Below are 24,479 nucleotides of genomic sequence, written 5' to 3'. Positions count from 1 at the left end.
CTGTAAAAAGAAAAAAGACATGAAAAAAAGGCAGAAGACACATTTTATTATTTTTTAACACCTTAAACGTGATTTTAAAAATATTTAAATCTTTGGGCACCAGAACATAGATGTACACCGCAGGGACGGCGCAGGTCTCCTGTTATTTTGTCTCCCAAGATTTCAATCTACGCCTGCCTTGATTATGAGAGGCGCCCCTCAAATTTGGGAGAAAAAAGTGCGTCTTATAATCCGAATAATATGGTACATCAGATAGCAGGCACAACACTTTATGAATGCTTCTTCTGCATTGCGCAGTCAGGAACTTTCCGGCTACATGTGGTGGTACATAACTTTTGTTACAAGCAAGAACAGTCCAGCAAACTTTATGGGAAGGCCTATCATCCCGAGGAGACCTTACTGGCTGAGATGTGCCACTACGGCTCCTCAGAGGTACTCACAGCTCCCAGGTGATTTGTGAGGACTTCATAGTCCATTCGATGAGGGTCAAACACTCCTTGCTGTGGTACCGTATCTTCAGCTCTCAATAGGAGAATGTGTCCCAGTTTGATGACTGTGTCGCTTCCTCTCCAATTTTTAATCACGTAGAATATTAAAAATAATTTAAGGTTTGATAATTCCACTTTTAAACACTAGGGGAAGCAGCTGGTGAAATTTGCCATGAAAACCTAGCGTACAACTAGCTCACATTACGACTGCAGTAAATGTGGGCGGGGTCTGATCACATGTGTGTGATGTCACTCCTCTCCTCCCCTTCTGGGTGTAACAGGGTAAGAGAGGATGAGGTTTAGGATCACAGTGAGGAGCCATTTTGATGGTGGCTGCCAGCGATACTGACAAGTATACAGTGTCACCGAGGACGGCCATCAGCACCGATTCTGTTAGTTGGTGCTGCTCGCTGTATCATAAGCTGGGGTTAAATACGTGGAGTGTATCACGTGCTGTGATTAGATACGCTTATAGTAACACACACTAAGATTAGATACAGGGCTAAGTGTAGTGTATCACATGATGGGATTAGATATTGAGCTCAGCAGAGCATATCACACAGCATGGGATTAGATATGCTGTATCTAATGTATGTAATGTGTGACCCGTCCACTGTTATGGGAGCAGTGGTGTAATGTGTGATCCTACTCTGTCCACTTCTATCGGAACAGTGGTGTAATTTGTGACCCCGCTCTGTCCACTTCTATGAGCACATTGGTGTAAGGTGTGACCCGCTCTGTCCACTTCTATGAGCACATTGGTGTAATATGTGACCCCGCTCCGTCCACTTCTATGGGAGCAGAGATGTAATGTGTGACCATGCTCCATCCATTACATTACTACTCCCACAGAAGTAGACAGAGCAGGGCTACACCTTACACCACTACTCCTATAGCACACATTACATCACTGCTCCCATAGATGTGGACAGAGCAGGGTCACAGATCACACCACTGCTCCCATAGAAGTGGATAAAGCGGGGGTCAAACATGACATCTCTCCTCCCATAGAAGTGGACAGAGTGGGGTCACAAATTACACTATTACTCTCATAGGAGTGAGAGGAGCTGGTTCACACATTACACCACTACTCACATAGAGTGGACGGAGCGGGGGTCATGCAGCAGTAACGGGGTGTCGACTGGTGCCCAAGTCTGCTAGCCAAAACCATATAGACCAGGGATCGTCCCGCCTAACGCCCGCTCTCCCATTAAACGTGGGCATAACACTACTCAGACAACACAGGGTTAGGGTAAAACAGTGTGGCAATACTTTATTGAACCACAACACAATAGCAAACAGAACAGTACCAGCAATTACCCCCAAGGTGGTGCACATTACAGGGTCCCACACTTCCGCTGACTCGCCGGGATAATGGTAGATGTTGTATCACAGCTCCCAAGGTCGCTGTTCTACTTGTGATACACACACAGAGAAGAGATATCGACAAACATAGGGAGATGACCGAGAACAGTCCATAGAGTCCATATAAGGTCCAAAGCCAGTTGACACGAGAGTCACCACCTGGTTTATCCGACCATCTCCATGGAACCAGGCAATTGGTGAGATTGTTCCAATATTACGTTTGTGTACATATCTTTTCCAATTGATCTTACCCCTCCCTTTATTTTGTGATAACTGCTAATATTAATGCAACCAAGGTTATCTATTTATCTGTATTGGCACTTGATAAATGCTTCTTCTATAGGCATTATCACCATTTAATCAGGTACCTTGGGTTGAGTGATAGGACACTGGACCACTGCCAGCATCTGCACAAAAATCTTGAATAAGTACTAAATTTTGTACGGCACGTCCCCTGACAGGGTATACCCAGTAGTACTTTTTTATCGATACACTTTTTTGGGGTGACAGTTTATTTAACCCCTTAGCGACCGCCGATACGCCTTTTAACGGCGGCCGCTAAGGGTACTTAAACCACAGCGCCGTTAATTAACGGCGCTGTGGAGAAAGTCAATAGCGCCCCCCAGAGGCTGATTTTCTCCGGGGTCTCGGCTGCTGGGGGTAGCCGAGACCCCAGAGAATATGATTCGGGGGGTTTTTTAACCCACCCCGCATTTGCGATCGCCGGTAATTAACCGTTTACCGGCGATCGCAAAAAAAAAAAAAAAACGCGATCTCTTTTTAATTTCTCTGTCCTCCGATGTGATCGCACATCGGAGGACAGAGAAAAGGGGTCCCAGGTGGCCCCCCAATACTCACTTAGCTCCCCCGATGCTCCTCATGTCTCCCGGTGGGCGCCGCCATCTTCAAAATGGCGGGCGCATGCGCAGTGCGCCCGCCGGCCGGCACCGGGACAATCTTTGGGGTCTCGGCTGCCGGGGGTAGCCGAGACCCCAAAGAGCATGATCGGGGTCGGTTTTACCGACCCCTGTTTTGCGATCGCCGGTAATTAACTGTTTACCGGCGACCGCAAAAAAAAAAAAAAAAAGTAAAGTGTAATTCTCTGTCCTCTGATGTGATCGCACATCAGAGGACAGAGAAATAGGGGGATTCGGGGACCCTACAATACTCACCTGTGTCCCTGGATCCTCTTGCTGCTCCTCCTGGCCGCCGGCAGAAGAACATGGCGGACGCATGCGCAGTGCGCCCGCCATCTGTCTCCATCTGCCGGCCGGCAGGAGAACAGCAGTTGGGGCTAAAATTAGGGTTAGGGGTAAGGTTAGGGGTAGGGTTAGGGGCAAGGTTAGGTTAGGGTTAGGGGCAGGGTTAGGGGTAGGGTAGGGGTAGGGTTGGGGGTAGGGTTAGGTTAGGGGTAGGGTTAGGTTAGGGGTAGGGTTAGGTTAGGGGTAGGGTTAGGGTTAGGGCTAGGGTTGGGGCTAAATTTAGGGTTAGGGTTGGGGCTAAATTTAGGGTTAGGCTTCTTTCACACTTACGTCAGTACGGGGCCGTAGCAATGCGTCGGCGCGACATACCGACGCACGTTGTGAAAATTGTGCACAACGTGGGCAGCAGCTGTAGTTTTTCAACGCATCCGCTGCCCAATCTATGTCCTGGGGAGGAGGGGGCGGAGTTACGGCCACGCATGCGCGGTCAGAAATGGCGGATGCGACGTACAAAAAAACGTTTCATTGAACTTTTTTTGTGCCAACGGTCCGCCAAAACACAACTGATCCAGTGCACGACGGACGCGACGTGTGGCCATCCGTCACGATCCGTCGGCAATACAAGTCTATGGGCAAAAAATTCATCCTGCGGGCACATTTGCAGGATCCGTTTCTTGTCCAAAACGACGGATTGCGACGGAATGCCAAACGACGCAAGTGTGAAAGTAGCCTTAGGGCTAGGGTTAGGGTTGGGGCTAAAGTTAGGGCTAGGGTTGGGGCTGAAGTTAGGGTTAGAGCTGGGATTAGGGTTAGGGTTTGGATTAGGGTTGGTATTAGGGTTAGGGTTGGCATTAGGGTTACGCTTGGGATTAGGGTTAGGTTTGGGATTAGGGTTAAGGTTAGGGTTGTGATTAGGGGTGTATTGGGATTAGGGTTAGGTTTGAGGTTAGGGTTGAGATTAGGATTAGGGGTGTGTTGGATTTAGGGTTTTGATTAGGGTTATGGTTAGGGTTGACATTAGGGTTGTTTTGGGGTAAGGGTTGGGATTATCGTTAGGGTTAGTGATTAGGATTATGGATCAGGTTGGGATTAGGGTTAGGGGTGTGTTGGGGTTAGGGTTGGAGCTAGAATTGGGGGGTTTCCACTGTTTAGGTACATCAGGGGGTCTCCAAACACGACAGCCAATTTTGCGCTCAAAAAGTCAAATGGTGCTCCCTCCCTTCTGAGCTCTGCCGTGTGCCCAAACAGTGGGTTACCCCCACATATGGGGCATCAGCGTACTCGGGATAAATAGGACAACAACTTCTGGGGTACAATTTCTCTTGTTACCCTTGTGAAAATAAAAACTTGGGGGCTACAATATCTTTTTTGTGAAAAAAAAAATATTTTTTATTTTCACGACTCTGCATTCTAAACTTCTGTGAAGCACTTGGGCATTCAAAGTTCTCTCCACACATCTAGATAAGTTCCTTGGGGGGTCTAGTTTCCAAAATGGGGTCACTTGTGGGGGGTTACTACAGTTTAGGTACATCAGGGGCTCTGCAATCGCAACATAATTCCCACAGACCATTCTATCAAAGTCTGCATTCCAAAAAGGCGCTCCTTCCCTTCCGAGCTCTGCCGTGCGCCCAAACAGTGGTTTACCCCCACATATGGCGCATCAGCGTACTCGGGATAAATTGGACAACAACTATTGCAGTCCAATTTCTCCTGTTACCCTTGTGAAATTAAAAACTTGGGGGCTACAATATCTTTTTTTGTGAAAAAAAAAATATTTTTTATTTTCACGACTCTGCATTCTAAACTTCTGTGAAGCACTTGGGCATTCAAAGTTCTCACCACACATCTAGATAAGTTCCTTGGGGGGTCTAGTTTCCAAAATGGGGTCACTTGTGGGGGGTTACTACAGTTTAGGTACATCAGGGGCTCTGCAATCGCAACATAATGCCCACAGACCATTCTACCAGTCTGCATTCCAAAAAGGCGCTCCTTCCCTTCCGAGCTCTGCCGTGCGCCCAAACAGTGGTTTACCCCCACATATGGCGCATCAGCGTACTCGGGATAAATTGGACAACAACTATTGCAGTCCAATTTCTCCTGTTACCCTTGTGAAAATGAAAACTTGGGGGCTACAATATCTTTTTTGTGGAAAAAAAAAATATTTTTTATTTTCACGGCTCTGCATTCTAAACTTCTGTGAAGCACTTGGGCATTCAAGGTTCTCACCACACATCTAGATAAGTTCCATGGGGGGTCTAGTTTCCAAAATGGGGTCACTTGTGGGGGATTTCTACTGTTTAGGCACATCAGGGGCTCTCCAAACGCGACATGGCGTCCGATCTCAATTCCAGCCAATTCTACATTGAAAAAGTAAAACGGCACTCCTCTTCCAAGCTCTGCGGTGCGCCCTAACAGTGGTTTACCCCCACATATTGGGTATCAGCGTACTCAGGAGAAATTGCACAACAACTTTTGTGGTCTAATTTCTCCTGTTACCCTTGTGAAAATAAAAATTTGTGGGCAAAAAGATCATTTTTGTAGAAAAAATGCGATTTTTTTTTTCACGGCTCTACATTATAAACTTCTGTGAAGCACATGGGGGTTCAAAGTGCTCACCACACATCTAGATATGTTCCTTAAGGGGTCTAGTTTCCAAAATGGGGTCACTTGTGGGGGGTTTCCACTGTTTAGGCACATCAGAGGCTCTCCAAACGCGACATGGCGTCCAATCTCAATTCCAGCCAATTCTACATTGAAAAAGTAAAACGGCGCTCCTTCACTTCCAAACTCTGCGGTGCGCCCAAACAGTGGTTTACCCTCACATATGGGGTATCGACGTATTCAGGAGAAATCGCACAACAACTTTTGTGGTCTAATTTCTCCTGTTACCCTTGTGAAAATAAGAATTTGTGGGCGAAAAGATCATTTTTGTGTAAACAAAAGCGATTTTTTATTTTCACGGCTCTACGTTATAAACTTCTGTGAAGCACTTGGGGGTTCAAAGTGCTCACCACACATCTAGATAAGTTCCTTAAGGGGTCTAGTTTCCAAAATGGTGTCACTTGTGGGGAGTTTCCACTGTTTAGGCACATCAGGGGCTCTCTAAACGTGACATGGCGTCCGATCTCAATTCCAGCCAATTCTGCGTTGAAAAAGTCAAACGGCGCTCCTTCACTTCTAAGTTCTGCGGTGCGCCCAAAAAGTGGTTTACCCCCACATATGGGGTATTGGCGTATTCAGGAGAAATTGCATAACAAAATTTATGGTTACATTTCTGTTTTTACACTTGTGAAAATAAAAAAAATGGTTCTGAATTAAGATGTTTGCAAAAAAAAGTTAAATGTTCATTTTTTCCTTCCACATTGTTTCAGTTCCTGTGAAGCACGTAAAGGGTTAATAAACTTCTTGAATGTGGTTTTGAGAACCTTGAGGGGTGTAGTTTTTAGAATGGTGTCACACTTCATTATTTTCTATCATATAGACCCCTCAAAATGACTTCAAATGTGATGTGGTCCCTAAAAAAAAATGGTGTTGTAAAAATGAGAAATTGCTGGTCAACTTTTAACCCTTATAACTCCCTAACAAAAAAAAAATTTGTTTCCAAAATTGTGCTGATGTAAAGTAGACATGTGGGAAATGTTATTTATTAACTATTTTTTGTGACATATCTCTCTGATTTAAGGGCATAAAAATACAAAGTTTGAAAATTGCAAAATTTTAAAAATTTTCGCCATATTTCCGTTTTTTTCATAAATAATCGCAAGTAATATCGAAGAAATGTTACCACTAACATGAAGTACAATATGTCACGAAAAAACAATCTCAGAATCAGCGGGATCCGTTGAAGCATTCCAGAGTTATAACCTCATAAAGTGACAGTGGTCAGAATTGCAAAAATTGGCCTGGTCATTAAGTACCAAATTGGCTCTGTCACTAAGGGGTTAATATATTCCTTTATTTGGTTATACATTAAAAGTTATGTTTTAATTCCTGCTTATGCTATGTTCTCAAGATTTTGGTAGGATCATGTGATACATTTAATCTATTATATATTGCTGTTTTTGTGTGAAATATCAAGACACACTCAATAAAGGAGTGGTTCTGCAGGTGGGGACCACAGACCACATCTCAGTACCAATGCTTTCTGGCTGATATTTTGGTCACTTTTGAATGTTGGATGTGCTTTCACACTCGTGGTAGCATAAGACGGACTCTACAAGCCACACAAGTGGCTCAGGTAGTGCAGCTCACCCAGGATGGCACATCAATAGGAGCTGTGGCAAGGTTTGCTGTGTCTGTAAGCGTAGTGTCCAGAGGCTGGAAGCTCTACCAGGAGATAGGCCAGTACACCAGGAGATGTGGAGGGGGCCGTAGTAGGGCAACAACCCAGCAGCAGGACCGCTACCTCAGCCTTTGTGCAAGGAGGAACAGGAGGAGCACTAACAGAGCCCTGCAAAATGACCTCCAACAGGCCACAAATGTGCATGTGTCTGCACAAACGGTTAGAAACCGACTCCATGAGGATGGTGTGAGTGCCCGACGTCCACAGATGGGGTTGTGCTCACAGCCTAACACCGTGCAGGACGCTTGGCATTTGCCACAGAACACCAAGATTGGCAAACTCGCCACTGGCACCCTGTGCTGTTCACAGATGAAAGCAGGTTCACACTGAGCACATGAGACACCGTGGAGAGCCATCTGCTGTCTGCAGCATCCTTCAGTATGACTGGTTTGGCAGTGGGTCGTTAATGGTGAGGGGTGGCCTTTTTTTTGGAGGGCCGCACTGCCCTCCATGTGCTCGCCAAAGGTAGCCTGACTGCCATTAGGTACCAAGATGAGATCCTTAGACCCCTTGTAAGACCATATGCTGCTGTGGTTGGCCCTGGGTTCCTCCTTATGCAGGACAATGCCAGACCTCATGTGGCTGGAGTGTGTCAGCAGTTCCTGCAAGATGAAGACATTGAAGCTATGGACTTTTCCGCCCGTTCCCCAGATCTGAATCCGATTGAACACATCTGGGACATCATGTCTCGCACCATCCACCAACGTTACGTTGCACCACAGACTGTCCAGACGTTGGCAGATGCTTTAGTCCAGGTCTGGGAGGAGATCCCTCAGGAGACCATCTGCCGCCTCATCAGGATCATGCCCAGGCGTTGTTGGGAGATCATACAGGCACGTAGAGGCCACACACACTACTAAGCATCATTTCCTTGTCATGAGGCATTTCCACTGAAGTTGGATCAGCCTGTAACTTCATTTTCCACTTTGACTTTGAGCATCATTCCAACTCCAGACCTCCGTGGGATATTAGTTGTCATTTATGTTGATCATTTTTAGGTTTTATTGTTCTCAACACATTCCACTATGTAATGAATAAAGATTTACAACTGAAATATTTCTTTCAGTGATATCTAGGATGTGGTATTTTAGTGTTCCCTTTATTTTTTTGAGCAGTGTATATTGGCCGGATATAGTGCTCCACAGTGTAATGGCCTCATATTGTGCTCCACAGTATAATGGCCCCATATAGTGCTCTACAGTATAACGGCCTCATATAGTGCTCCACAGTATAATGGCCCCATATAGTGCACTAAATTATAATGGCCTCATACAGTGCTCCACAGTATAAAGGCCTCATACAGTGTCCCACAGTATAATGGCCTATATAGTGCCCTAAAGCATAATGGCCTTATATAGTGCTCCACAGTATAATGGCCCCATATAGTGCCCTAAAGTATAATGGCCTCATATAGTGCTCCACAGTATAATGGCCTCATATAGTGCTCCACAGTATAAAGGCCTCATATAGTGCTCCACAGTATGATGGTCCCATATAGTGCTCCACCATATATTGGCCCCATATAGTGCACCACAGTATAATGGCCTCATATAGACAACATCTGCAAGGAATTTGTATGTTCTCCCCATGTTTGTGTGGGTTTCCTCCGGGTTCTCTGGTTTCCTCCCACATTCCAATGACATACTGATAGGGAATTTAGATTGTGAGCCCCATCGGGGACAGTGATGAAAATGTATGCAAAGCACTGCGGAATATGTTGGTGCCAAATAAATAAAGAGACTATTATTATTATTATTATTATTATTATTATTATTATTATTATTATTATATAGTGCACCACAGTATAATGGCTCCATATAGTGCTCCACAGTATATTGCAACATATAATGCCCCACACTATAATAGCCTCTTATAGTACCCCACAGTATAATTGCCCCATATATTGTTTCACAGTATACACAGCCTCTTATACTACCCCACATTATAATCGCCCCACATAATGTCCTAAAGTTTAATGGCCTCATATAGGACTCCACAGTATAAAGGCCTTACATAGTGCACCACAGTATAATGGCCCCATATAATGTTCCACAGTATATTATCCTCATGCAGTGCTCTACAGTATAATGGCCTCATACAGTGCCCCTCAGTGTAATGGCTCCATATAGTGCCCAATAGTATAATGGGCTCATATAGTGCTCCAAAGTATAATGGCCCAATATAGTGCATCCTGGTATAAGGCCGAATCTTGGCATATGTCCTTCAATCCTGATATATGGCCCCTGGTATATGGCCCCCATCATGGCATATGGCCCCATCTTGGCATATGGCATTAAATCCTGGTATATGGCCCCCATCCTGGTATATGACCCTCCATTCTTTTACATGGCCCGTCTATTCTGGTATATGTCCCTCCATCTTGGTACACAGCCCCCACAGCCCCCGATCATGGTACACGGCCTCGGGGGCGTGGCCTGAATGTCCATGTGAGCGGACGCGCGGCAGAGCGCTCCCGCTGCTGATATTATAAGAATCCTGAAAAGTCGCCGCTGAGCGGCGTTTTGCGGTGCTTACTAGCAGCTGGAGAGTCCCGGGAGCGCGGCGGTGATCAGCGGTAGCCCCGGGGTCAATAATTATGACCAGGAGGCGGCAGAAGGACGCCGGAGTCGGGGAGGCAGGGACTGGCCAAGATGGCGCCGATGCAAGAGAGAAGGCGGATAAGGAGAACGCTGCATGCCAGAAGCGTATGGCTGTAGCGGCAAAGCTCCAGCAGTTCGCTAGAGTGGAGGACGCAGTGGAGGCAGAGGAGGAAGCTGGAGCAGACACTGAGGAGGAGAAGAGCCCAGGAGAAGAACAAGAGGTACAGCAGGGGAGCAGGGATAGCAGCATGGCGGTGGTAGTAGGGGGATCTGAAGACATGGGGCCAGGAGCAGAGCCCACCCTGAGAGACGTTTTCGTGTTGGTGTCCTCATGCAAACAGTCCCTGACCCAACAGATACAGGAGGTCAAGGGTGACACAGCCCAGATAAATGCAGCCCTGCAGAAGATTGACAAACGTGTAGGGGTTGTAGAGGAGAGAGTGAGCACTGCGGAAGATCATATAGTGCAGCTGCAAAAAGCTGAAAAGAAGTTTGCTCAAGCAATATCAGAGCTAGCTGCAAAAAATGAGGATCTGGAGAATAGGTCCAGAAGAAATAACATACGTATAGTGGGTATCCCTGAAAAAACTGAGGGGAGGAATCCCACGGAGTATATTGAAAGCTGGCTGTTGGAGACCTTTGGTGATGCAGCGCTGACAAAAGTGTTTGCGGTTGAGAGAGCTCATAGGGTCCCACCGAAACCACCTGTCCCTGGAGCGAATCCCAGTACCATGCTTGCCAAAATTCTAAATTACAGAGACAGAGACATATCCTGAGGAAGGCTAGAGATATGACGGACTTGATAATTGGAGGTCAAAGAATTGCTATCTACCCCGACTATTCCGCCCTGGTCCAGAAACAACGGATGATGTTCACGGGTATCAAGAGACGGCTGAGGGAACTGGGAGTGCAATACTCCATGATGTTTCCGGCATGACTAAGAGTGGTCGCGTTTGACAAAATTCACTTTTTCCAGACGCCGGAGGACACTACCCAGTGGATTGACCTCAATGCCAAAAGGCTTAAAGGAAAAGGAGATTGAAATTATGGGGTGGTCTGGACGGGGGATATTTCACTGTCAAAGGAAAAGAGATTTGGGACTGACTGTATATTTGATATGGGGATGTGAAAGTTAGAGGGGAGAGACGGGCATTACTAAGTAAATGAGCACTGCGGAAGATCATACAGTGCAGCTGCAAAAAGCTGAAAAGAAGTTTGCTCAAGCAATATCAGAGCTAGCTGCAAAAAATGAGGATCTGGAGAATAGGTCCAGAAGAAATAACATACGTATAGTGGGTATCCCTGAAAAAACTGAGGGGAGGAATCCCACGGAGTATATTGAAAGCTGGCTGTTGGAGACCTTTGGTGATGCAGCGCTGACAAAAGTGTTTGCGGTTGAGAGAGCTCATAGGGTCCCACCGAAACCACCTGTCCCTGGAGCGAATCCCAGTACCATGCTTGCCAAATTCTAAATTACAGAGACAGAGACTATCCTGAGGAAGGCTAGAGATATGACGGACTTGATAATTGGAGGTCAAAGAATTGCTATCTACCCCGACTATTCCGCCCTGGTCCAGAAACAACGGATGATGTTCACGGGTATCAAGAGACGGCTGAGGGAACTGGGAGTGCAATACTCCATGATGTTTCCGGCATGACTAAGAGTGGTCGCGTTTGACAAAATTCACTTTTTCCAGACGCCGGAGGACACTACCCAGTGGATTGACCTCAATGCCAAAAGGCTTAAAGGAAAAGGAGATTGAAATTATGGGGTGGTCTGGACGGGGGATATTTCACTGTCAAAGGAAAAGAGATTTGGGACTGACTGTATATTTGATATGGGGATGTGAAAGTTAGAGGGGAGAGACGGGCATTACTAAGTAAATGAGCACTGCGGAAGATCATACAGTGCAGCTGCAAAAAGCTGAAAAGAAGTTTGCTCAAGCAATATCAGAGCTAGCTGCAAAAAATGAGGATCTGGAGAATAGGTCCAGAAGAAATAACATACGTATAGTGGGTATCCCTGAAAAAACTGAGGGGAGGAATCCCACGGAGTATATTGAAAGCTGGCTGTTGGAGACCTTTGGTGATGCAGCGCTGACAAAAGTGTTTGCGGTTGAGAGAGCTCATAGGGTCCCACCGAAACCACCTGTCCCTGGAGCGAATCCCAGTACCATGCTTGCCAAAATTCTAAATTACAGAGACAGAGACTATCCTGAGGAAGGCTAGAGATATGACGGACTTGATAATTGGAGGTCAAAGAATTGCTATCTACCCCGACTATTCCGCCCTGGTCCAGAAACAACGGATGATGTTCACGGGTATCAAGAGACGGCTGAGGGAACTGGGAGTGCAATACTCCATGATGTTTCCGGCATGACTAAGAGTGGTCGCGTTTGACAAAATTCACTTTTTCCAGACGCCGGAGGACACTACCCAGTGGATTGACCTCAATGCCAAAAGGCTTAAAGGAAAAGGAGATTGAAATTATGGGGTGGTCTGGACGGGGGATATTTCACTGTCAAAGGAAAAGAGATTTGGGACTGACTGTATATTTGATATGGGGATGTGAAAGTTAGAGGGGAGAGACGGGCATTACTAAGTAAATGGCCTGGGAGTGCTGAAATGGCTGCTGGGTACGGGGGAGGAAGGGTTTGTGGCGTTCTATAAGCTTGTTTAGTTTCTTTGCATTTGCAATTTAATACAAGTTGGAATCTTTTATTTTTTTAAGAATTGCACCGAGTTTTGTTACAAACGGTAGCGGGAGGCGGAAGGAGAGGGTTAGGTTAACAAGAGTGTTCGCAATGGGCGATGGTGCCCCACTCTTGAAAAGAGGCAGAATGTATAGTATTGGGGGGGATAGCGTGGGGGTGGGGTTTGGGCAGGGAGGGTGAGGGAAGTTAGACAGCTCATGATCGGGAGTAACGACACAACTAAAGATGATGAGTCGCATGATGGGGGGCCGCTTTAAGATACTGAGTTGGAATGTGAGAGGTCTGGCGGATAAGTCTAGGCGAGCTGCGAGTTTGCAGTATGCAAGGGACCAACGGGCTTCTATGATATGTCTGCTGGAGATGCATTTGGTACGGGAGGTGGACGTACTAAATAGACGATGGATTCAGAAGGGGTACCATTCTACCTTTTCGACGTACTCAAGGGGTGTGTCAGTCTTGGTACCGGTGGGAGTGCAGTATGAAGAGGTGAAGGTATGTGTGGATGTGGATGGCCAGTATGTAGTGATACAATGTATATTATATGGAGTGAGGGTGTGCATTGCGGCAATGTATATTCCACCTCCTTATTCAAGCAGGAAGATTAGAGAGGTGTTGGAGAGGGTGGAACGATGGGGACCGATACCACTATTAATTATTGGGGACTTGAATAATATTTGTGATGATCTTTGGGATAAGAATAAAAACACCCTGAATAGGTCGGGGGGACACACTACAACATTTGGCACCTATGTCCGTGAAATAGGTATGATTGACCTATGGAGAGTTAGACATGTTGGGGAGAGAGGGTATTCATGTTATTCACCGGCCCATGCTACGCTGTCCAGTATTGACATGGCGCTGGGTAATCGGTTGTTGGGAGGGAACACAGCTATAGTAGGAATTAAAACATAACCTTTATTAGGTACGAGATAAAAATACTCAAAAACAACAACAAATAGTGTCACCCCAAAAACAAACGAAACTATAATGGTATTAAATGATGTAACCTGTCAGGTGACACATCACTTATGGGTGATATCAATATAGACTAATGGTGAGGACAGTCATAAACAAGGGTGAAATATACTGCCCCACATACTCAAGATACCTCTGGTAAATGACATAAGCACATAAGTGCAGAAAATGTTAGGCCAGGTAACCTTGCGTGTATAAGTATTGGCAGGTATCAGAACAGGCGGGGAGGGGGGTAAGACAAATGCGGTAGAAATCATATACAGTACCAATATTAACAACAGGAATGATCTCACCAATTGCCGTGACTCAGGTCAGTGTAGCCCATAGTTCGCTGAGAAGAAAAAAATCCATGAAGCAGCGATGTAAGGAGACAATACCCTGTCAATCCCTAAGGGGCTAACCATAAACCTATGTCCCCAAACTCCCGCCCTTACAAGGGCAGTCCACAACTACCCCTGAGCAAAAATCATGCCCTGCACTCTCCCTATAAGAATGTCCCGACGCGTTTCTTCGCAGGCCGTATCATCAGGGGACTTGCCTGCCTGGGAGCTAAAGTGCATGAGTGCTATGATAGAGGACAAAAAAACCTGCCACCCTCCATGTTACTCTGAGGAGAGTGGGAGGAGTTAATACGTCCACTTAAGTAATCTGGTGGAAGACATGATTAACCAATCACATGCTTAATATAGAACATGTGATCATAAACAAAGAGAGCAAGAACTTAATAAAAAGAAATGTAACCAGACAAGACCCAAGTGCAGTAAAGTTCTAATAAATGATACCTGTAAGGTACTAATACGGCGACTGAACGCAAAGGGTCCGATGAGAAAACACGAGGGAGAGACCGCAGTTGTTAACGGAAGTCCCCGTTGCGTGGATACAAGGACGCTAACAAGCGCTAGTGCGTGCCGGGACCCGGGAGTTTACCCATAAACCGGAAGTAATAGTCACTGGGTCGCCGGGATACCAAGACGCTGCCCTGCGCTGAAAAGGCACGAGGTAAAAACTTCCAGTGTCCGCCGAGGTATCCGTTGCTAAGATACCGAGACGCGAGTAAGCGCAGGAAGTGACGAAGTGTAAACACTTACCAATGACCGGAAGTCATAGTCGCTAGGAAACCAAAACGCTATACCGCGCAGAAGACTGCTAGTGACAGCCCAAAAGTAATATCTATCACAACGCCACGGTACTACCGGGTTAATATTAATCCCCTCGATCGCCAATCAGCCCTATTAGAGATAGCCTGAAGTAGCTGATTGTAGACACCACCACCAAAATACTAAAACGCGCTAACAACCATAGATGGTCTATATTAAAGCGCCGCATCGCTACATTGTTTATGCACAGTTACAAAACAGGCGTGGTACATAAGTGTGGGGTTAACATATTTGAAACGCCAACCACTGTGTATCATGTTTGAATACAATCATGGAGATTACAAAATCCTACAACATACATACTGCACTAGTCCAGTGTCATGCCATGATTGTTAACAAACCAAAGAGAATCTATGCAACTAGAGCGCTGAGGTGGCGTAACTATAGGAAGATAACCACATGCCTATATATAAAACATGAAGCCCAAGTACAGCCCGACTACGGACTTGCTCAAATTGATAACCCAAACATGCAGAAAAGAAAAAGGGGTATAAGTAATAATAACAGACAATACATATACACATACAAAAGGGGGCGACAGAGAGGATTTTGGAAGGGCACAAAAAATATATGTCCACTGACCATTGACTATCAATAAAAGAAACAAAAGAAGTATCCAAAGAAAATTAAAGAAAACAACCATAGTTAATTTGGTCATTGAGGCCATAAGGTGAAATGGTGTTTAAATAAAAAATCCACTTGGCCTCTTTCTGGAGCAACAACTGATCCCAGTTGCCTCCTCGAGCAGGCATAGTAACCTTTTCAATGGCTATAAACCGTAAGCTCTTAATTTGTCCATTGTGCAGCTGGTTGACGTGCCGAGACACAGATGTGTCTCTTTTGTGAAGCACATCTCCCACGTGTTCCCCGATTCGCCTCTTGAATTCCCTGATCGTCTTGCCTACATACTCCATCCCACAGATGCAAGAGGTCCTGTATATAACTCCTTTGGTGCTGCAGTTGATAAACTGTTTAATGGAGTACTCTTTACCAGTTACATTACTGACAAAGGATTTACAGTTATCGACATATTGGCATGCCGTACAGTGCCCGCACTTATGGCACTTATGGACACAATGGTGGGGGAGGTGAGTTACCTGCCGAGGGCCCTTTCAGATCACAGTCCAATTGAGGTGGAGTTTAAATTGTTGGGGACACAGGCCGTAAACAGGAGAGAATGGAAGATCCATCCTAATTGGTTACATAGTATTGATTTGGAATGTATAGGAAAGGAGGTGGCGGAATTCTTTGTTTTAAATGATGGGAGTACAGATGCTCTAACTGTTTGGGATGCAATGAAGGCGTATCTAAGAGGGCTATTATTTAGAGATATTAGTAGGTGTAAGCGGAGAACGAGGGAGGCAGAGAAGGCGGCGGTGGATGAGTTGAGGGTTGCAGAAGACGAGATGGTAGTATTGGGAACTTCCGAGGCTGGGAAAAGGTTGAGAACAGCGCAAAATTGTATGGAGAAGATTCTGTTAGGAAAAGCGAAGCGGGAGTTTCAAAGGGTGACTTATTATCAGGAGGGAGAAACAGTGGGTCACACGTTGTCGCTGGTGGCCTCTGCTCAGCGAAGTACCTCATATGTCCACTCGTTAGCATCGGTTGGTGGAAGCAGGATATCTGAAACATCTGAGATTATAAAGGTTTTTGCGGACTTTTACGCGGACTTATATTCCTCCCGGGTTGATGGGTTGGCCGGAGATACAGAGACTTTCTTGGAGAGTCTAGGGCTGCCGAAATTGAGTGAAGTGGATAGGGAGAGCTTGGAAGCCCCTATCACGGAGGAGGAACTGAGTCGGGCGCTGAAGTCCATGGCCAATGGGAAGGCGCCTGGGGTAGATGGGTTGCCCGCCGAAATTTATAAAAGCTTGGGAGAGGTGTTGATTCCCAGATTAAAGTCGGTGCTGGAGGAAGCTAGGTGTCAAGGGTGCCTCCCAGTCTCTATGAGAGAGGCCATTATAGTGGTTATTCCGAAGGAGGATAAGGATTTGGGGAAACCTGAGTCATATCGCCCAATCTCTCTGTTAACCATAGATGTCAAGCTTTTGGCCAGGGTGTTAGCTTCCCGTCTGTCTAGTGTTATTTCTAACCTTGTGCATCCGGATCAGTCTGGCTTTATGCCTGATAGATCTACAGCGGTTAATCTGCGGAGGCTGTATATGAATCTGCAGTTGAAGTCTGACAACTGTGGCCAGAGAGTTATTGCATCCTTGGATGCCCATAAGGCGTTTGACAGTGTAGAGTGGGGATATCTCTGGCGGGTGTTGAAGTGTATAGGTATTGGACCGCAGTTTGTGTCTTGGATTCAACTGCTATATTCATCGCCGACGGCTAGAATCAGAGTAAATGGGGAACTATCACAGCCTATAAAGTTGGCTAGAGGCACGAGACAGGGATGTCCACTCTCGCCTCTTTTGTTTGCTCTGGCGGTGGAGCCCCTGGCCGCCAGGATTCGACAGTCTGATGGGGTCCCTGGGTTTAGATACGGGAGTGTTGAGGAAAAGATAGCGCTGTATGCGGACGACATTTTGTTGTTTCTGGCTGACCCGGATGACTCCTCGAGAGGGGCCATTGAGATCATTGACAGATTTGGTTCCTTGTCAGGGCTGACGATAAATTGGGATAAATCGGTTCTGTTTAAGGTAGATGGTGTGGGAGAGAGTGGGAGTGAGCCATTGGGAGAGGGGCGGCCTAAGGTGGCATCTCATTTTAAATACCTTGGGATATGGATTTCGGTACCAGTTATGGAGTTCTTACATAGGAATCTGACTCCTGTCATAGGTGTGCTTAAGGCAAAAGTGGATGCGTGGAATAAGTTACACTTATCGGTGGTAGGTAGGGTTAATCTTATTAAAATGGTGCTGATGCCCAAAATACTTTACGTCCTTCATAACGCGCCAGTTTAGATCACACGTGGGAAATTCCGTCAGATTAATGCCCTATTTAGAAGCTTGATATGGGGGAGGCAATACCCACGTATTAGCCAGGAGACGCTTCAGCGACCCAAGGAAGATGGGGGTTTGGCTTTGCCCAACCCTGAATTATACTTTCTTGCAGCCCAGAGTCAGCATTTGAAGGGCTGGGCACGGGAGGCGTCCTCCAGTGCGGTACAACGCTTAATGGAGGGGGGTGACAAACCGATGTCCGGTGATGCAGTGTTTGGAGGATGGCTCCTTGGGAGCTTTGGGGAAAGTGTATCCAACTATGTTTCTGATACGTAAGTTGTGGAACAGATTGAGGCAGATTCGGGGGGTTACGAGATTGACTAAATTCACACCAATATGGTTTAATAATAATTTAGGGGAATTTGCGGCTCTGGGGGTGCTGACAGAGTGGCAGGCTAAGGGAATCTGTTATGTTAGCCAGATAGTTCAACAACGAGTCTTAAAATCCTTTTCCCAGTTACAGGGGGAGTTTGGACTGAGACCTTCTGGGGAGTATCAATATGCTCAGATGAGGCACGCCTTTAATGCTCAAAACAGGGGCGCTGGCATTAGGATCCAAGAAGACATAGTATTGGAATATGTATGTGGTGACGGGACTACAAGGGGAGTTATTTCCACCCTGTATAAAGATCTATTGCATACACATTTGTTGGATTTTCCTCTAAAAGCGAGAGCTAAGTGGGAGAGAGATTTAGGCCCAATGGAGAATGAAAGCTGGGAGTCGGTATTGGAGTGGGTTCCAAGAGTATCACTAAGCGAGCCGTATAGGCTGTCGCAGCTTTACATCTTGCACAGAGTCTATAAGTCTCCGGAAGTGTTGCATAAAGCAGGGTTGCGTGCTGACTCTGAATGCCCGAGATGTGTGACTGAGAATGCAGGAATATATCATATGATGTGGACGTGTCCAAGACTGGCTGCTTTTTGGTTGGTGGTTCTGAGTCGTGTGGAAGGCGCGTATAGATGTAGGGTTCCGAGAGATCCGATAGTGTGCCTACTGGGATATGTGGATGAAATTGGAGTGGATAACACCTGGAAGATAGCAATTGCTAGGCTATTATATATGGCTCAGAAAGTGATAGCACGGAACTGGATTAAGGAGGAACGGCCTGCAAGGGGTGAATTCCTGCAATATGTAAAACATGGTCTCAAAATGGAAAAGGGGGTTTACAAGAGACGAGGGAAAATAGAAACGTTTGATAAAATGTGGTCTCCGTGGCTCCAGCTGGGATGAGTAGGTAAAAGGAATGGGAGACTGAGGGCCTTTGAATGGTGGAAACTGCTAGACGAATAAGCGGTCATAAGGGAGTTAAGTCATCAATGCCAGATATAGAAGTCCCAATGGAGAGGAGCTGTCACTGGAGGGGGGGGGGGGGCGGGGGAGGTTGTTGGGATTGTTGGGGGCTTTGAAAATGGGGAAACTTTGTATGTAACAAATTGGAAGATGGATGAAAATGTAATGTTTATGTTTATTCTTAATAAAAATCTATTTAAATCAAAAAAATGGTACACGGCCTCCTTCCTGTTATATGGCCCTTCCATCCTGGTATATATGTCCCCATCCTCGTATATGGCCCTATATATTCCAATACATAGAAAAAACAAACACTTGTACTTACCTTCCCTGTGCTCCCACACACTGCATCCTGTTCATTGTTTTAGAGCACAGCAGATGAATGATCACCCTGCTGTGCTCTGAACAGGTAGGCGGTGAGCGGTGATCAGCAGCCTGTAATGTAATACTGATAACTGGCTAGGATCACCGCTCCCCGACACCTCTGCAGATACTCACCTCACACAGAACCTCCACTCCCCAGCAGCTCCAGTCATCGCACTGAGGAGTCTGTACGCTATGCCCGCAGCATACACTAGGAGTTACACAAATATGGCCTCCCACAGATGTGACCTGAACAGCCCTGGGGGCGGTCTCAGGTCACAGCTAAGAGGCAGGAGAAGCAGCTTCAAAGCAAGAGATGTGATCAGATGGTGACCACAGTTTCTTATGCCCACGGGCTGCTGTATTTGAGATGTCTAAGTGTCATTCTCACACACACCCCAAAACGCAAAAGGCAGCCCCAAGTGGCTGAAATAAAAATTCATTTAAAAGAAACTATTAAAGTTGTACATTTAATTTTGTATTTAAACTAATTGATTATATAATAATTAATAAATATAACATTAAAAATTGAGGCACCTTCCCTTTAATCAGGCCTCCTGGCTTGAGCTAAGGACCTCGCCCTGCTGTTTGTCTCTGCTGTGCTCCCTGCCTGGAATCCCATTATGTCTTTGCTTTCCTTTAGAATGTACTAGCACAGTATGATGGCCCTCATAGACCCCACACAGGATTATGGCCCCCACAGCCCCTCATACAGTATTATGGCCACCCCAGTCTGTTACACAAAATAAGTACCCCCACTCAGTATGGAGACCCTAATAGTCCACCACATCCCTTTACTCGTTATAATGGCCCCCACAGCCCTCCACTTAATTTGATGCCCCCACAATTCCTGATATTTAAAAAAACCAAACACACACTACTCACCCAACCCTGTTCCTGAGGTGCGCTGCTCCAGTCTGTGCAGTGGGAGTACTGATGCTCCATACTACAGGTGTGATGTAGTGACATCATTGTGCCTGCAGTGCAGGAGTCTCAGACTCACAGACGAAGGCTGAATGGTGGATCACGAGCTTTTGACTCCCTGCTTCACTAATCTATTCAATAGTATCACCGTCATGGGAGTGTGGATATCGCCGAAATTGTGATGATGGGGAAGGAGAGGGTGACCAGTGACAAACCGCACAGAGTCCTCTCAATTCATGGACATTATAGCGGCCACATGGGCTGCTGCTATGGATGATACGCCCCTGACTATCCAACTATTGTGTTTTAAATATCTTATAGCCTCTGGGTTCATTAGTATCTGCACCAAGAATGGGGCTGAGGAAGTGTTTATTAATTAGCTGTGGGGAAGCTGGTGCAGTGGATGGTATCATATTGTGTGTGTAGTATTGCTGGGACATTAGAGAGTGATAGGATGTATTGAGGGAACATTATACTGTGTGTGGTGGATGGCAGTACTGTAGGAACATGATACTGTTAGTGGGGGGTTGCAGTCCTCTGCAAACATTATACTGTGTGTGGTGGAATGGCGGTACTGTGGGAGCATTATACTGTGTGTGGTGGAATGGCGGTACTGTGGGAGCATTATACTGTGTGGTGGAATGGCGGTACTGTGGGAGCATTATACTGTGTGTGGTGGAATGGCGGTACTGTGGGAGCATTATACTGTGTGTGGAGGGAATGACAGTACTGTGGGAGAGTTATACTGTGTGTGGTGGAATGGCGGTACTGTGGGAACATTATACACTGTGTGGGGGATATCAGTACTGTGGGAACATTATACTGTGTGTGGTGGAATGACAGTACTGTGGGAGCATTATACTGTGTGTAGTGGAATGGCGGTACTGTGGGAACATTATACACTGTGTGGGGGGATATCAGTACTGTGGGAACATCATCCTGTGTGGAGGGATATCAGTACTGTGGGAGAATTATACTGTGTGGAGGGAATGACAGTACTGTGGGAGCATTATACTGTGTGGAGGGAATGACAGTACTGTGGGAGCATTATACTGTGTGGAGGGAATGACAGTACTGTGGGAACATTATACTGTGTGGAGGGAATGACAGTACTGTGGGAACATTATACTGTGTGTGGGGGGATATCAGTACTGTGGGAGCATTATACTGTGTGTGGTGGAATGGCGGTACTGTGGGGGTCATCATACTCTATGAGGGGCATCATATATACTGCAGAAGTGGTGTAAGAGTGTGTGCTATTAGAAGAAAGAATCCTCAGCATGGTGCAGCATTTATACAAGATGACTGCCAAGTGGAGTCCAGGCAAGACCCTGCGGAACCGATGGGAAGCGGGAGATTTTCAGAAAGGAAGAGTCTAGATGGTACCCCGGGAAATGTGATTTTGATGACACAAGTACCTGACATAAAAGGCCAACCTGCCAAAGCGGGAGCAAATTTCGCATCAAGCAAAGGAACGGACAGGATGTGTGCAGTGGAAGAATCCGAGGCCATGGTAAAGCACCCGAGGCAGCAGGTTGTGGTGCATCAGGAACCAGAACCTGTGTGGTGCCAGATAAGTCCCAGAGTCCAAGCTACGCCAGCCAAGGCCTGAGAACCAGACCTGAACCGGCCAAGACTCATAGGCCAGACTACACCAGGTAAGAGTCAAGTACCAGCCCTCATTATTTCGGATAAGAGAGACATTTGCCGTTGGTCAAGCACCAACGATTCGGGAGGATATACCACTTGGGAGAATATGCCTCCAAAGAAGAGCTGGTGTCTCGATTAAGCCGGGCCGTTGCTACTAGCACTGATGTACAGTACAGAGGTTGGTCCATAGTACAACAAACAGGAGGGGGGCCAGTGAAGCAAAGGCGGACCAGCGAGCCTTGATAGACTTTATCAGGAGGACTTGCAGCCTAGCGGGAAAAGCCAGAGACCCCTGCTAAGGCCTGTGTTCGCAGTAGAGCTAGTGGTGTGGCCTATATGGGTCGGGACTATCACCCTTGTCAGTAGCTAAAAAGTAACATACGGTTAAAGAAGGTTATTAAAGGGAACCTGTCACCCCCCTCAGGTGTTTGTAACTAAAAGAGCCACCTTGTGCAGCACAAATGCTGCATTCTGACAAGGTGGCTCTTTTAGTTATGATGCCTGCACACGCTGAAATAAACGTTTATAAAAAGTGCCCCCTCATACCGTGAAATGTTCCCGGAGGCGGGTCTTTCCCCCCTAACCAGACGCAGCACAGTCGTCACTCTGGACCTGTGCGCCGGGCGGCGCCTCCTCTTGCTGAATTATCGTCCCCGGCGCCTGCGCATTAAGTTTTTTTTCCGGGCCCTTCGTACTTACAGCTCATGCGCCGGAGACGATAATGCAGCAAGAGGAGGTGGCGCCCGGCGCGCACAGGTCCGGAGTGACGGCTGTGCTGCGTCTGATTAGGGGGGAAAGACCCACCTCCGGGAACATTTCACGGTATGAGGGGGCACTTTTTATAAACGTTTATTTCAGCGTGTGCAGGCATCATAACTAAAAGAGCCACCTTGTCAGAATGCAGCATTTGTGCTGCACAAGGTGGCTTTTTTAGTTACAAACGCCTGAGGGGGTGACAGGTTCCCTTTAAACTTAGAGTGAGCAGGAGAATTCATTGTATACAGTGGCATGTAAAAAGTTTGGGTACCCCTGGTCAGAATAATTGTTATTGTGGACATTTAATCATGTTGATGATGAAATCATCTCTAAAAGTCCTAAAGTTAAAGATGAAACATTCCCTTTGAATTTTAGGCAAAAAAAATATATATTTTACATTTAAAATATTACAAAATGGAAAGTGGGCCAATGCAAAAGTTTGGGGACCGTGCATGGTTGGTACCTAGTAGCAACCCTTTCTGCAAATATCACAGCTTGTAAACACTTTTTGCAGCTAGCGTCTTTAAATTTTTGTTTGAGGAATTTTCATCCATTCTTACTTGGAAAATTCTTCCAGTTATTGAAATTCCTGGTCATCTTGCTTCCTCTGCTATTTTGAGGTCTTGCCACAGATTTTCAATGATGTTCAGATCAGGGGACTGTGAGGGATATTGTAAAACCTTCAGCTTGCGCCTTTTTGAGGTTGTCTGTTGTGGATTGTGACGTGTGTTTAGGATCATTATCCATTTGAAGAAGACATTCTTTTTCAACTTCAGCTGTTTTACAGATGATATGTTTGCAACAAGAATGTGTTGAAATTTCATTGAATCCATTCTTCACTCTATCCGTGAAATGTTGCAACACAGCCCCAAAGAATGATTGATCTACCCCCATGCTTAATGATAGGCTGGATGTTCTTCTGCTGAAATTCTGTGTCCTTTTTACTCCATACATACCTTTGATCATTGTGGCTAAACAGTTCTATTTTAACCTCACTGGTCCACAGTACTTGTTTCCAAAATGCATCAGGCTTGTTTTGATTTTTTTTGCATACTTCTGACACTGAATTTTATAGTGAGGATGCAGGAGAGGTTTTCTTCTGATCACTCTTCCATGAAGACCATATTTGTGCAGGTATCTCTGAACAGTAGAACAATGTATCAGAACTCCAGAGTCTGCAAACCGTTTCTGAAGGTCTTTTGCAGTCAAGTGGAGGTGGTGGTGGTGGGGTACTGATTTCCCTCTCTAACAATCCTACAAGAAGCTCTCAAAGAAATTTTGCTCGGTCTTCCAGACCTTATCTTGACCTCCACAGTTCCTGTTAACTGCCATTTTTTGTTACATTTTGATCTGAGGAAAGGGCAACTTGCATGCGCTTTGCTACCTTCTTATAGCCTTCTCCTGCTTTGTGGGCCTCCACCATTTTCAGAGTGCTAGGCAGCTGTTTAGAATAATCCATGGCTGCTGTTTTTTGGCACAAGGTTAGAGGAGGCTAGGTTTTTATAAAGATGGGAAATTCGCATCACCTGGCCTTTCCTAACAATAATAGTGAACAAGCCATAACCCTAACAGGCTAATTAAGGTCTGAAACCTTGGTAAAAGTTATCTGAGCACTCAAATCTTCAAGGGTGCCCAAACTTTTGCATAAGCCCATTTTCCTTTTTGTAATTTTTAAAACGTGAAAGATGACAATTTTTTTTGCCT

General features: G+C 46.0%; 1 protein-coding gene across 1 annotated transcript in view; it reads right to left on the bottom strand.

Moving 5' to 3' along the window:
• Positions 1 to 24,479, bottom strand: part of LOC138666945 (zinc finger protein 585A-like) — a 101,554-nt gene that overhangs the window by 30,372 nt on the left and 46,703 nt on the right. Inside the window, exon 8 of the mRNA XM_069755141.1 lies at positions 20,021 to 20,051. Within this exon, the coding sequence (XP_069611242.1) occupies positions 20,021 to 20,051 (31 nt within the window). The remainder of the gene's footprint in view (positions 1 to 20,020; positions 20,052 to 24,479) is intronic.

The sequence above is a fragment of the Ranitomeya imitator genome, chromosome 2 (assembly GCF_032444005.1).
Source record: "Ranitomeya imitator isolate aRanImi1 chromosome 2, aRanImi1.pri, whole genome shotgun sequence".
Lineage (NCBI taxonomy): Eukaryota > Metazoa > Chordata > Amphibia > Anura > Dendrobatidae > Ranitomeya > Ranitomeya imitator.
The sequence above is the reverse complement of the archived record's forward strand: the minus strand, read 5'-3'. Positions and strand labels throughout refer to the sequence as shown.